This window comes from Anas platyrhynchos, chromosome W (assembly GCF_047663525.1).
Source record: "Anas platyrhynchos isolate ZD024472 breed Pekin duck chromosome W, IASCAAS_PekinDuck_T2T, whole genome shotgun sequence".
NCBI lineage: Eukaryota > Metazoa > Chordata > Aves > Anseriformes > Anatidae > Anas > Anas platyrhynchos.
The window spans coordinates 14,669,141-14,683,727 of record NC_092620.1 but is presented as its reverse complement, the minus strand read 5'-3'; the positions used below and the strand labels follow the sequence as shown (position 1 = coordinate 14,683,727).

Here is a 14,587-nt window from a genome sequence, read left to right as displayed (position 1 = left end):
CACACCAAAGCAGAAGTCCCCTGCGGCCTGTAGTGAGGACCATGGTGAAGCAGGCTGTCCCCCTGCAGCCCATGGTGTACCACAGTGGAGCAGCATCCCACACTGCAGCCTGTGGAGGAGATCATGGTGGAGCAGGTGGACCTGCACTGATGGAGGCTGCGGCCTGTGGAAGACATCCACTGGAGCAGATTCCGGACTGGACCTGTAGCCCGTGGAGAGGAGACCACGCAGGAGCTGCTGCCCATGGGCGACCCAGTTTGGAGCAGTGTGCTCCTGAAGGATGGACCCCATGGTACGGACCCATATCTGGAACAGTTCTTGAAGAGCTACTGCCTGTGAGAAGCCCACACAGAATCAGTTCAGGAAGGACTGCATCCTGTGGGAGGAACAGAATCACAGAATTGTCTAGGTTGGAAGAGACCTCAAGATCATCGAGTCCAACCTCTGACCTAACACTAACAGTCCCCTCTAAACCATATCCCTAAGCTCTACATCTAAACATCTTTTAAAGACCTCCAGGGATGGTGACTCCACCACTTCCCTGGGCAGCCCATTCCAATGCCTAACAACCCTTTCGGTAAAGAAGTTCTTCTTAATATCCAACCTAAAACACCCCTGGCACAACTTTAGCCCGTTCCCCCTCGTCCTGTCACCAGGCACATGGAAGAACAGACCAACCTCCACCTCGCTACAGCCTCCTTTAAGGTACCTATAGAGAGCAACCCCACAGTGCAGGGGATGAGAATGACCATGAAGGAGCGGCAGAGACGAAGTGCTATAGACTGACTGCAATCCCCATTCCCCTCTGCCGCTTGGGGGGAGGAGGTGGAAGAGGGTGGATGAGGGGAAGGTTCTTTTGGTTTCTTTCTGTTGTTTCTCACTTCTCTAGCTTGTTAGTAATAAACAATAAAGCTTACTGTCTCCCTACTCTTGAGTCTGTTTTGCCCGTTACAATAATTACTGCATGATCTCCCTGTACTTATCTCAACCCTTGAGCCCTTTTCATTGTAGTTTCTCCCCATTCCTCTTTGAGGAGGGGGAGTGAGAGAGCACCTGTGGTGGAACTCGGCTGCCCATTCAAGTAAAACCACAACATGTAATCTCTGAGTACCTAATGATGATACTTCAGATTTACTATGAAACCAGTTGTTTTGATTCATCCAAATCATAAATTAAAAAAAATGCTTATATACAGAGTAAATTTGAACTGGGAGGTATAACAAAGAGTTACCTGATTTAAAGTTCAGTGGGGTCCTGTTCACGGCCAAGATAAGACTTAACTTTCCTCATGTAGCTTGTATGGTGTTTTGTTTTGGATTTAGGGTGAAAATAGTTTTGATAACACACCAACATTTTAGCTGTTCCTGAGCAGTGCTTACACTGCATCAAGAACTTTATTTATTTTTACTTCTTATGCTGCCCCATGGTCATAGTTTTGACTGGGACAGAGTTAATTTTCTAACAACAATGTTTTTAGTTGTTGCAGAGCAGTCCTTGATTTTCTAAGCACTTCTTTTTGCTTTTTATGCTGCTCTGTCAGCAAGGAGGCTCAGGGAGCACCAGAAGCTGGGAGGGGACACAGCCAGGATTAGCGACCCAGGCTGACCGAAGAGATTCCATACCATATGACATCATGCTTGGTAATAAAAGCTAGAGTAAAGAAGAAGGAAGGGGGGGAGGTGTTCAGAGTGATATGATAGCATTTGTCTTCCCAATAAACCATTACATGTGATGAGCCCTGCTTTCCTGGAAGTGGCTGTCTGCTGATGGCAAGTAGCAAATGAGTTCATTGTTTTGCTTTGCTTGCACATGCTGCTTTTGTTTTACCTAGTAAACTGCCTCAACCCATGAGTTCTCTCACTTCTACCTTTCTGATCCTCTCCCCCATCCCACCTGGGGAGAGTAAATGAGTGGCTATATGGCACTTAGCTGCCTAGCAGCTTTTACAAAGCATTCAGCAGGCATGAAATTTGGAAGAGTTTGAATAATACAGGAGATTAAAACCAAATTCAGTGCATGACTGAATTTGTTCCAAAGTAAAAAACAAGTTTTCCAGAAATGACCTAACATTTTAAACTCTTTGATCCCATGAAAAGTAAAAAGATATTAACAACACACAAGAAGGGTGTATATGTACATGTCACAAAGTAACAATAACCTACAGTTAGGAAGGAAATATTTCATTTTGCAAGGAAGCACTATAATTTATGCAAGTTCAGGAGGTTAAAAAAATCATCTTCTGACACAGATTTTTTTCTTTATACTTGCTACATGTGTATTTGTATACACATCTAATTTTTAAACAAGAAAATAAATGAGGCATAGATTTGCGCATTTGTTCCTTAAAACCTTTAGAGTTTATATGTTTTACTTTGCACTTGCAAAAAATTTAAGGTGCATGCAGCCAATTAACACAGCTCAGATTAAGCTGTGTTAGTTCTCTCCTTACGATGAAACAGATATAACTTTATCCCATGCTCAGAAGTCTGTAACACACTTAGGCTTCTCAGTTCAACAACACTTTTTAAACGGGGCACTGAGAAGTCAGTACTTTTGGAAAAAAAAAAAAGTTTGCTAACATTTACATAATGTTAATACATTAAAGTTAATACAATACTACTATTTTAAGTTTTGAGGGAAAGAGACATGTAATAGGACAGTAGAAGTCTAGTTAATTAAAAAAAGGATGTCTTGAAGCAGTTTCAGATATTTATGTTCCCAATCTCACCATTTTAATTAATATTTTCATATTTTTTGAAGTGGTTCTGTCCTTGAACCAAATCTCTGAATGATGCTAATATATATCCCACAGAGAAGGGATTTAATGTTTCATGCATTTGGAAAAATAAAAATAAAAAAAAAAAAACTTTGGAGAAATGTCTACCATTACAACAAGAAGAATCAGGAAAATGCAGAAACAGTTTTGACCTGAGTAACAAATGTGCCATTTATCTCTCCTGAAGCAAATGTATATAGTTAAATAATTATATTTAAACATCTATAAAATTAAGCAAATCCAAGGTGTCTATTTTATCTTGGTTTTGGATTTTGAAACAGTAACTAACACTTTCACCAACCAAAATGAGACAACGTTATTACTGGTAGCATTATACCTGTCTCTACCTTTTTTTTTTAAAAAAAAAAAAAAAAAAAAAAAAAAAAAAACAACACTTAAGAAACCCAACACCTTTCTCTATATACAGGAGACCAACTGTAATATTTAATGTAGGAAATAGGACATACATAAGCAAGCATTAAAATAAAATCTGACTCCTCAATGAGATAAAGAGAGATGAAAGGAAAAGGCAGTTTATTCCCCCAATATAAGTCACTACTTTCATGCACATGACCCAAGACAAACATCTTTGGTATAAACATCCCACATCCATTTGGAACATCCCCATTCATCCACACACCAGACACTGGTGCAGACATATTTCAAGACCTGTTAGTCTAAGGAAGAAGCTGTGTTACTGCAGGAACTACACAACATAGTAGAGCACATCAGATATGGACAACTGCATTTTAATTCAAAAGGCTTATCTTAACGCAAGCCGAACTCCTATCAAACAAACAATGCCTTTGCACACTTGTGGCTCCAAAATAACAACCTCTATTTTAATGAAAGAGAAATGATACAATAGATTTTATTTCCTAAACATTGGATGGATTCCAAAGGCATTAAAAATCCTGCTAACCTTCAGCATACTTCAGGTTACTCTTGAGCTTCATGCATGCATCTGGGGCTTTGATTTTTTCTTTTGCTTTTGAAAGCGGTCTGGGCACAAACCCCTTATCCCAGCTGACCTCATTAAATAAAAATGAGGATTAAAAAATTTGCAACCGGTGACCCAACAACCTTTCCAAGGCTCACAGAACAACGCAGATATTAAAGCCTGTCACCATCAATCTGTAAAGCAACTTCCCTTCTAGTCCTTTCATTAACCTGCTGCCTTTCATCACTTTCCTACACCCATCATCGGCGATCTCTCTCCCTCTCCAGCCACCCTTTCCCTCTCCGTTTTAGAAGGCCGGGTTTCTTTGCATATCAAACCCACCCATAGGAAACAGTTATTTATCCAACTACAAGCGTCTTGGTGAAGCCTGTACGCGAGTGCGCACACACAACACGGAGGCGGAGGCACGTCCCCGCTGCCAACGACACGGCCGCTCCGCGGCGAAGGTGGCGAGTGCACAGACCGCGACCGAACCCGATCGCGCCATGTAAAGCACAGGCGTTGGCTAGGTTACACCTCCAGCGGCACTTAAGGGGTATCTGCCGGTAAAAACCCGCACTCACCCAGCAGAAGCAGCTTCAGCTCCCGGCGGGCGTCCCGCTTGTCCCGGCGCAGCTGCCGCTCGATCTCGTCGTTGATCCGCCGGGCTTCCTTGGCTTCCTCGCTCAGGCAGCACGCCATGATGGACTCCAAAGTCATTCTTCGTAACTGGTTCAGGCACAACCCCCACCCCCCCGTAAAAACGTATGCTCGCGCACACACACCACCACAGCACTAGCCCTAGGGGACACAGACGTTCTCTGCCCGAGAGACCCAACCCGGGCACTGAAGGGTAAGCACAGAGCTGTCTCGATACCACGCACAGGCACGGAAAAAGCGACAGCCCTCCCAGCAGCACAGATCCCGCGTTCCCCGCCTGTAAATAGCGACCGCTTTCAACTCCTTCTCTCCTCTAAATCGTACACCAAACAACATATAAATATCCCCTGGAGAAGCCCTTATAGCGCTACCGAGGTGAGGCGAGCTGCTCAGCACAGCTACCCCTCCCCCTCCTTCCCTCACTGCTTCACCCTACTGCAACCAACGCGGTCCTCAAACGTCCCTCACCACCACCCTCCGAAGTAACCACCTCCCACGGAGATCCTAATGGCTGCTAATCCTGTTTTTCTTTTCCTCCGCCCCGCCCTCATCCGTCTCTCTCCGTCCGAAAGCGAGACTTCGGCTCCTCTAAAAGCGGGCAAGTCCGACGTCACCCGGTAATCTTAGTACGTGCCTGTAGAGAGAGCTTCTTTACGATAGGCCTTTATTCACGGTACAGTCGCCTGCGCCTCTCGCGGGGAGAGCTGTCGCAACTTGTTCCTGTTACCAGAGAGGAAGAGAAAGTAAGTACGGCTAGATCGTGCACAGCATGAACCTAGTTCTCTAGGGTTTTCAATAGCTTGGATCTGTAGGCGTGGTTAGGCAAAAATATGGCGACTTCTCTCTTCTACTGGCTCTCTCACTCTTTCACACCGCTGCGTGTCGGGAGTGAGCAGCTAGTGGAACTATTGAAGGCCTCACCTACCAGGCCCGCAGCTGTTGGGAAGGAGAATGTGGATGGTTTCTCACGCCAAACGACCACGTGAAACACAGCCTTATTTGTAAAATACAATATTTTATTTGTAAAAATAAACTTGTAAAATATAATTCTCTTATTTGTAAAATAGAGTAATTTTCATGAGATGTGTCTTCCCTTGCTTATAAGAGTCTAATGTTCTATTGTCATGAGTATATTGTATTTTATATTCTGTTCTTGTGACTCTTATTCAACCAATACTTTTAACTGCTATCCTTTTTTCTAAGACCAGACCAGCTTGTCTTCAATTACAGTACTAGAAAATATTTTAAGGTAACCTTTAGTAGCCCTCAGAGTGATGGCACACAATTCAATGGATGTATTATGTTCTAATTTTCGTGAATTTTTGAAGTCTTTGCAAAATTCTCCCACCTGTCATTACCTTTTTTCCACCTCCACGTTAAATTAGCTGTTCGGGAAGGTTGAAAAATCTTTCAAGAAAGTTATAGTAGTCTATTAAGTAGGTAGAGGATTGCATTACTACATCTAGCTTATTGTGTGTTGTCCTTTCCAGCACCTATTGTCATCTGTTTTGAAAATCATGTCTTCTTTCTTACAGCTGTTCATATACTGACAATATGAATTAAGTAAAGTCTACCATAAGATGAAGAGAGTGTAATAATCGATACAATAATATAATTATTAGTTTTAGTGTGAATCCATAGAATAATAGAGTAGTTTAGGTTAGAAGGGACCTTAAAGATCATCTGGTTCTAATCCCTCTGCCGTGGGCTGGAATACTCTCCAGTAGATTCGGTTGCCTAATGCCCCATCTAACCTGGCCTTGAATACTTCCAGGGAGGGGGCATCCACCACTTCTCAGGGCAACCTGTTCCAGTGCCTCACCCCCCCCCCCCCCCTTGGAGTAAATATTTTCTTCCTTATATCTAAACTGAATTTGCCCTCTTTTAGTTTAAAGCCATTACTCCTTGTCCTATTGCTATACTCCCTGACAAAGAGTCCCTCCCTAGCTTTCTTGTAGGCCCCCTTTAGGTACTGAAAGGAAATATTATATATACACAAAAACGTTTAAGAAAAAAAAAAGAAATATTTTTATAACTATGTTTATTCCAGTAAATATGTGAATTTTAGTCTACATTTTATAATCCTATTATTATTAAAAATGATATTTCAGTATGAGTGAACATCTCTATTACCTGATGTAGATTAAAAAATTTATATGCATGTAGGTATATGTATGTATTTATGTCTATCCTAGATTACTGTGTTAATTTCAGCAATAAAGGTTTCTATACATTGAATTATAGACTGGGTAAATGTAAAAATGCAAATAAGTAACCAAATGGAAAAAGATTTTCTTCATTAAATAAATTCTCAACACAAGAATTTCTTCCTGACTTGGTTTTGGCTAGGATAGAGTTAGTTTTCCTCCTAGTAGCTCGTATGGTGCTGTGTTTTGGATTTAGGATGAGAATAATGCTGATAACACACTGATGTTTAATTGTTGCAGAGCAGTGCTTACACTAAGCCAAGGACTTCTCTGCTTCTCATACCACTCTGCCAGCAAGAAGGCTGGGGTTCATGAGGAGCTGGGATGGGACAGACCCAGGACAGCTGACCCAAACTGGCCAAAGGGATATTTCATACCATATGACATCATGCTGACAAATTAAATATGGGGTGGGGGCACCGCTGCTCAGGAACAAGCTGGTCATCGGTCAGCAGGTGGTAATTGCATTGTGCATCACTTGCTTTGTGCATTCTATTATTATTACTCTTCCTTTTCTGTCCTATTAAGCTGTTTTTATTTTAACCCATGAGCTTTTACCTTTTTTTTCCCTCCCCTCACGATTCTCTCTTCCATCCCACTGTGGTGGGGGGGTTGAGCAAACACCTGTGTGGTGCTTAGCTGCCTGCCTGGTTAAAACACAATAGCTCCTAAAAGCTGTGAAAATGGATTTTCACCAAAATGTAAAAATGGCGTTGTGGTGCAGGTTACAAGAAATATTCAATGGATGTACAACTGTTCTGTGTTTGAAACGCTGCTGCACTGAGTTGAAGTCCACAGCAAGCAGCATCTGGCATCAAGTCTGATGAAGAAAGGATATGCACAAGTCAATGAATTTCCAACATACGGATCAACTGATTAAAATCCCTCCTCAAAGTGAGGGCACAGTAGTCCTGTTAAAAATCTGCAAACATCAAAAAATACTGTAATCTTCCCCAGTAGAGGAAGTCTGATTTAGCTTTTTTAACTAACTCTTTTACATGCTCACTGTAGAAAGCGCAAACTTTTGGTTTTGGCTGGAACATAGTGAATTTTATCTGTAGAGGCTCACACAATGCTGTGTTTTGAATTTTTGATGAAAATAGCAGTGATAACACAACAGTGTCTTTAGCTGTTGCAGAGCAGTGCTGACACGGAGACAAAGTCTTTTCTGCTTCTTATGCTGCCCTGTCAGCAAGAATGGGGGTAGACGCAAAGTTAAGTTGGGAGGGGACACAACAAGGACAGATGATCCAGGCTGCCCAAAGAGATTTTCTATACCATATGACATCATACTCAGTAACAAAAACTAGAGTAAAGAAGGGGGGGAGGGTGGCTGCTGCCTTCAGAGTGATGACATTTGTCTTTGCAAGAAATCATTACATGTGGTTAGCCCTGCTTTCCTGGAAGTGGCGGAGCATCTGCCTGCTGAGGGGAAGTAGTGAATGAATTCCTTATTTTGTTTTCCTTCCATGCATGGCTTTTGCTTTACCTAGTAAACTGTCTTTATCTCAAACCATATGATCTCTAACTTTTACCGTTCTGATTTTCTTCACCCATAGTGCATGGGGAGAGTGAGCGAATGAGTGACTACATGGCATTTAGGTGCCTGTTGGAGTTAAACCGCAACAAAGGGTCATGTATTTAATCACAGAATCATTTAGGTTGGAAGAGACCTCAAGATCATCGCGTCCAACCTCTGACCTAACACTAACAAGTCCTCCACTAAACCATATCACTAAGCTCTACATCTAAATGTCTTTTAAAGACTTCCAGGGATGGTGACTCCACCACTTCCCTGGGCAGCCCATTCTAATGCCTAACAACCCTTTCGGTAAAGAAGTTCTTAATATCCAACCTAAAACACCCTTGGCACAACTTTAGCCCGTTCCCCCTCATCTATTCTCACCAGTCACGTGGGAGAATAGACCAACCCCCACCTCGCTACAGCTTCCTTTAAGGTACCTACAGAGAGCGATAAGGTCGCCCCTGAGCCTCCTTTTCTCCAGGCTGAACAATCCCAGCTCCCTCAGCTGCTCCTCGTAAGACTTGTTCTCCAGACCCCTCACCAGCTTCGTTGCCCTTCTCTGGACTCGCTCGAGCACCTCCATGTCCTTCTTGCAGCGAGGGGCCCAAAAGTGAACACAGTACTCGAGGTGCGGCCTCAACAGAGTCGAGTACAGGGGGACAATCACTTCCCTAGCCCTGCTGGCCACACTGTTTCTGATACAAGCCAGGATTCTGTTGGCCTTCTTGGCCACCTGAGCACACTGCTGGCTCATATTCAGCCGACTATCAACCAATACTCCCAGGTCCTTCTCTGCTAGGCAGCTTTCCAACCACTCATCTCCCAGCCTGTAGCTCTGCTCGGGGTTGTTGCACCCCAGGTGCAAGACCCGGCACTTGGTCTTGAACTTCATGTAGTTGACCTCAGCCCATTGGTCCAGCCTTTCCAGATCCTCCTGCAGAGCCTTCCTACCCTCGAGCATATCAACACGCACTGAACATGGTGTCATCTACAAACTTACTGAGGGTGTGCTCGATTCCCTCATCCAGATCATTGATAAAGATATTGAAGAGGACTGGCCCCAGTACCGAGCCCTGGGGGACACCACTAGTGACCGGCCTCCAGCTGGATTTGACTCCATTCACCACAACTCTTTGGGCCTGGCTATCCAGCCAGTTTCTAACCCAACAAAGCGTACGGCAGTCCAAGCCATGAGCAGCCAGTTTCTTGAGGAGAATGTTGTGGGGAACAGTCTCAAAGGCCTTACTGAAGTCAAGGTAGACCACATCCACAGCCTTTCCTTCATCCACCTGGCGTGTCACTTTGTCATAGAAGAAGATCAGGCTCATCAAGCAGGACCTGCTTTTCATAAACCCATGCTGACTGGGCCTGATCGCCTGCTTGCCCTGCAAGTGTCGCGTGATGACACTCAAGATAATCTGCTCCATGAGCTTCCCTGGTACTGAGGTCAAACTAAAAGGCCTATAGTTCCCCAGTCTACCCTCCAGCCCTTCCTGTAGATGGGTGTCATGTTTGCTAACCGCCAGTCGACTGGGACCTCCCCTGATAGCCAGGACTGCTGATAAATGATGGTAAGCGGCTTGGCCAGCTCCTCCGTCAGTTCTGTCAATAATCTGTATGTACCAGTCACATTGACATCACTGGAGTCAGAAATCGTTCCTGAACAATATCTTCAGATTTTTAATGAATGAACCATCTAGTCCTGGATCTGTCATCAGCTGATAGCCATTACACACTGTTATACCCATTTACTTTGTGACTTATTAGAAGTCAGAAGAACACCCATAATGGATGTCCTGGTTTCAGTTAGGATAGAGTTAATTTTCCTCCTAGTAACTGGTAGGGTGCTGTGTTTGGATTAGGATGAGAAGAGTGCTGATAACATGCTAATGTTTTAATTGTTGCAGAGCAGTACTTACACTAAGCCAAGGACTTTTCAGCTACTCACTGTCTTGCCAGTGGGCAGGCTAGGGGTGCAGCAAGAGCTGGGAGGGGACAGACCCAGGACAGCTGACACAAACTGGCCAAAGTGGTATTCCATACCATCTGACGTCATGCTGAAAAATTAATATGGGGCTGGCTAGGGTGGGGAGACTGGCTGCTCAGGGATAGGCTGGGCATCGGTCAGTGGGTGGTGAGCAATTGCATTGTGCATCACTTGTTTCGTACACATTATTAGTAGTACTATTAGCATTATTATTATTTTCCTGTCTTAATAAACTGTCTTTATCTCAACTCACAGGCTTCACTTTCCCATTTCTCTTTCTCCCATCCCAGAGAGGGAGGGGGAGGGTGAGTGAATGGCTGTTGATAAATGACAGATAAAATTATTCCCATAAATTTTTAGATTATTTTCCATATATGTTATTCTTACTGTTATCTAATCTTGTACAGATACTTCCTGATAAACCTTCTCTGTAACATCAGTAATCTTATATCCCTCTATCCAAGTAGTCTCCAGTACATAGTTTAAAGCAAACCTGTTGCCGGAAAGATTTTATAATGTTGCTCACTGCTACAGGAAATTCAACAGATAAAGTGAGACTGTCATAGAGAGCAAAGTACGATATTAAACATGCTTCATCTTATGTCTTCTTTCTCATGAGCCAAAAAAAAACATTGGGGAACCACCACACTATCATCTTTTTTTCTTCCTTTGCACTGATCAAACCCAGTCTTTCATTGTGGTGGTTTTACTCAGATGGGCAGCTGAGCTCTGCCACAACCACTCTCTCACTCCCCCTCCTCAAAGGGAAAGGGGAAAACTACAATAAAAAGGGCTCAAGGTTTGAGATAAGGATGAGGAGATCACTCCACAATTATCGTCACAGGCAAAACCAACTCAGAGTAGGGAGACAGTAAGATTTATTGCCTATTACTAGCTGTGGTGGTTTTACTCAGGTGGGCAGCCGAGTTCCTCCATGGTCGCTCTCTCACTCCCCCCTCCTCAGAGAGGAAGGGGGAGAAAATATAACACAAAGAGCTCGAGGTTTGAGATCAGAATGATTTAATTAAAGGAAAAGGGAATGGGGAAAAAAGAAAACCAACCAACCAAACAAAAGGTCCACGTGGAAGCACAGAGAGAAAGGGAAAAAAAAAAGTTATTCTCTACTTCCCATCAACGAGCAATGTTCGGCCACGTCCTGAGAAGCAGGGCCTCAAAACGTGTAACGGTTGTTTGGGAGGACAGCCCCCTCCCCCACGAGAGCCCCCCTTTTATTGCTGAGTGTGACATCATGTGTTATGGAATATCCCTATTCCAGGGAGACTTTACCCTCATGGCTTGTTTGATTGCAGCACAGGTCTCACACTCATGGGTAACCTGTGTGATGACATCAATGGTCAGGTCCACCCCTCGATTCACGAACCCATCTGTATGTGGCATCCCTCCCTAGATGTCCCGATGTTTCATGGGCCCATCGAGCTACAAACAGCTCACCCTTACGTCCCCAGTCCAGGTCTACCTGAGATACTTCAGTTTTCGAAGCTCGATCTACTTCTTCGTTGTTCTGATGTTCTTCGTTGGCACGATTCTTGGGCATGTGAGCATCTACATGATGTACTTTTACATCCAGGTTTTCTACCCAGGCAGCAATATCTTGCCACAGGGTAGCAGCCCAGATAGGTTTACCTCTGCTCTGCCAGTTGTTATGTTTCCATCGCTGCAGCAACCCCACAGAGCATTTGCCACCATCCATGAGTCAGTGTAGAGATACAGTGCTGGCCATTTTTTTCTTTCGGCAATATCTAGGGCTAGTTGTATGGCTTTTACTTCTGCATACTGACTCGACTCGCCTTCCCCTTCCATGGCCTCCACAACTCATCATGTGGGACTCCACACAGCAGCTTTCCATTTCTGATGGCTCCCTACCACACAGCAGGATTTGTCAGTGAACAACACATACTGCTTTCTGTCTTCTGGCAACTCATTATATGGTGGTGCTTCTTCAGCACGAGTTACCTCTTCTGTCGGCACTCCAAAATCCCTGCCTTTCGGCCATTCCATGATTTCTTTCAGGATTCCTAGGCGGTTGGGTTGAGCCCGCTGTGTAATTAACGCTACCCACTTACTCCACGTAGCGTTGGTCACATGGTGTGTAGTGGGGATTTTCCCTTTGAACATCCAATGTAACACAGGTAGCCATGGGGCCAAGAGGAGTTGTCCTTCTGTACCAACAACTTCTGAAGTGGCTCGAATCCCCTCATATGCTGTTAATATTTCCTTTTCAGTTGGGGTGTAATTGGCTTCTGATCCTCGATAGCCCCACCTCCAGAACCCCAGAGGTCGACCTCGAGTTTCTCCTGGGGTCTTCTGCCAGAGGCTCCAGGTGAGGCCATGCTCCCCAGCTGCAGTGCAAAGTATGTTTTGCACAGCTGGTCCGGTAAAGACAGGCCCAAGGGCTACTGCACGAGCTATTTCTTGTTTGATTTGTTCAAAGGCCTGTGGTTGCTCGGGTCCCCACTCGAAAGAGTTCCTCTTTCAGGTCACCCAATATAGAGGACTCACAAGCTGACTATAGCCTGGAACATTGTCATGGTTCCGCTCGAGTGGGCAGCTGAGCGCCACTACAGCCGCTCTCTCACTCCTCCTCCTCAAAGAGGAATGGGGAGAAAATATGTGAAAAGGGCTCAAAGGTTGAGATAAGGATGAGAAAATCATGCAGTAATTATTGTAACGGGCAAAACAGACTCGGCATAGGGAGACAGTAAGATTTATTGCTTATTACTAACAAGCTAGAGAAGTGAGAAACAAAGGAAAGAAACCAAAAGCAACTTCCCCCATCCACCCACTTCCATCTCCTCCCCCCCGCCCCCGAGCAGCACAGGGGAATGGGGGAATGGGGTTATGGTCAGTCTACAGCGCTTCTTCTCTGCCGCTCCTTCTCGGTCACTCTCATCCCCTGTGCTGTGGGGTCCCACCCACGGGATACAGCCCTTGATGATCTGGCGTGGGCTTCCCACAGGCAGCAGCTCTTCCATAACTGCTCCAGATATGGGTCCGTACCACGGGGTCCACCCCTCAGGAGAAAACTGCTCCAACCTAGCTCCCCTATGGGCAGCAGCTCCTGCCAGGTCACCTGCTGCTGCGTAGTCTCCTCTCCACGGGCTACAGGTCCGGCCCGGAATCTGCTCCGGCAGGGGTCTTCCACAGGCGGCAGCCTCCATCGGTGCAGGGCCACCTGCTCCACCGTGGTCTCCTCCACGGGCTGCAGCGTGGAACCCTGCTCCACCGTGGTACTCCATGGGCTGCAGGGGGACATCCTGCTTCACCATGGTCCTCACCACAGGCTGCAGGGGACTTCTGCTCTGGCGCCTGGAGCACCTCTCCCCCTCCTTCTGCACTGACCTTGGCGCCTGCAAGGCTGTTTCTCACTCCTCTCACTCTCCCAGCTGCTGTGTGGCACAGCGTTTTTTTTCCTGTCTTAAATATGCTCTCACAGAGGCGCAAAACAACATCACTTATTGGCTCGGCTCGGGTCAACAATGGGGCCATTACCAAACATGGGACAGCTTCTAGATCCTTCTCACAGAAACCACCCCTATGGCCCCCTGTTACCAAAACCTTGCCAGGTAAACACACTACAAACATGCATTCTCCAAAATCCCACAAGGCCTAGGAAAGCTTGTGTTTCTTTTTTGCTAGTTGGCGGAGACATTGCTGTTATTTTATTGATCACATCCATTGGAATGTGGCGGCGTCCATCCTGCCATTTTACCCCCAAGAACTGGATTTCCTGTGCGGGTCCCTTGACCTTACTCTGTTTAATAGCAAAACCAGCTTTCAGGAGAATTTGAATTATTTTATTTCCTTTCTCAAAAACTTCTGCTGCGTTGCCTCACATGATGCTGTCATCAATGTACTTCAGGTGTTCAGGAGCGTTCCCCTGTTCCAGTGTCATCTGGATCAGTCCATGGGAAATGGTAGGGCTGTGTTTCCACCCCTGGGGCAGTTGATTCCAAGTATACTGAATGCTCCTCCAAGTGAAAGCAAACTGTGGCCTGCATGCTGCCACCAGAGGGATGGAGAAAAATGCATTAGCAATATCAATGGTAGCATACTGTAACATAACATACGCAGGACATCCGAGATCGAGTTGCTACGGGAGACCAGAGGCGTCAGTGGACAACGGCAGCAGACCCTCACATAGCAGAGGGGCGGAGATCAGGACCCTGCAGCCTGTCTGACGTAACCATGGAGGCAGCAGCGGCTGTGCTGCTTCTCTCTAGCATTCTTTTTATAAGAGGTTTATCTTGCAATGCAAAAAAGACTATTCGTCCCCAGATCAGTGTTATAACTATGTTTCTGGATAACATTCCGTGGGGTTGCCACATTCTACGGATTACTAATGACGACTTAGCTCTATTGCGGGGCAGGAGTGCAGAGATGCAGATTACTCTGCCAAGTGACCACCGGCAGGCTCTTTCACAAACCTAAGGTTGCAGCTGGCACTGCCTGCAGCCGTATAGCAGACGTTACA

General features: G+C 45.3%; 1 protein-coding gene across 5 annotated transcripts in view; it reads right to left on the bottom strand.

The window, feature by feature from the left end:
- The window catches only part of LOC101790479 (guanine nucleotide-binding protein G(q) subunit alpha), a 121,014-nt gene extending 115,742 nt beyond the window's left edge, over positions 1-5,272 (bottom strand). For 3 of the 5 annotated variants that reach the window (XM_072030622.1, XM_072030626.1, XM_072030624.1), the window contains exon 1: positions 4,301-4,438. Coding sequence is in view for 2 of the 5 variants with exons in the window: in XM_038169434.2 (XP_038025362.1) it covers positions 4,301-4,436 (136 nt within the window). In the remaining 3 variants the exon portion in view is untranslated. Of the gene's footprint in view, positions 1-4,300 lie in introns of all 5 variants that reach the window. The other 2 variants (XM_038169434.2, XM_072030623.1) reach the window with 2 other exon arrangements.
- Positions 5,273-14,587: the final 9,315 nt, after the last annotated feature.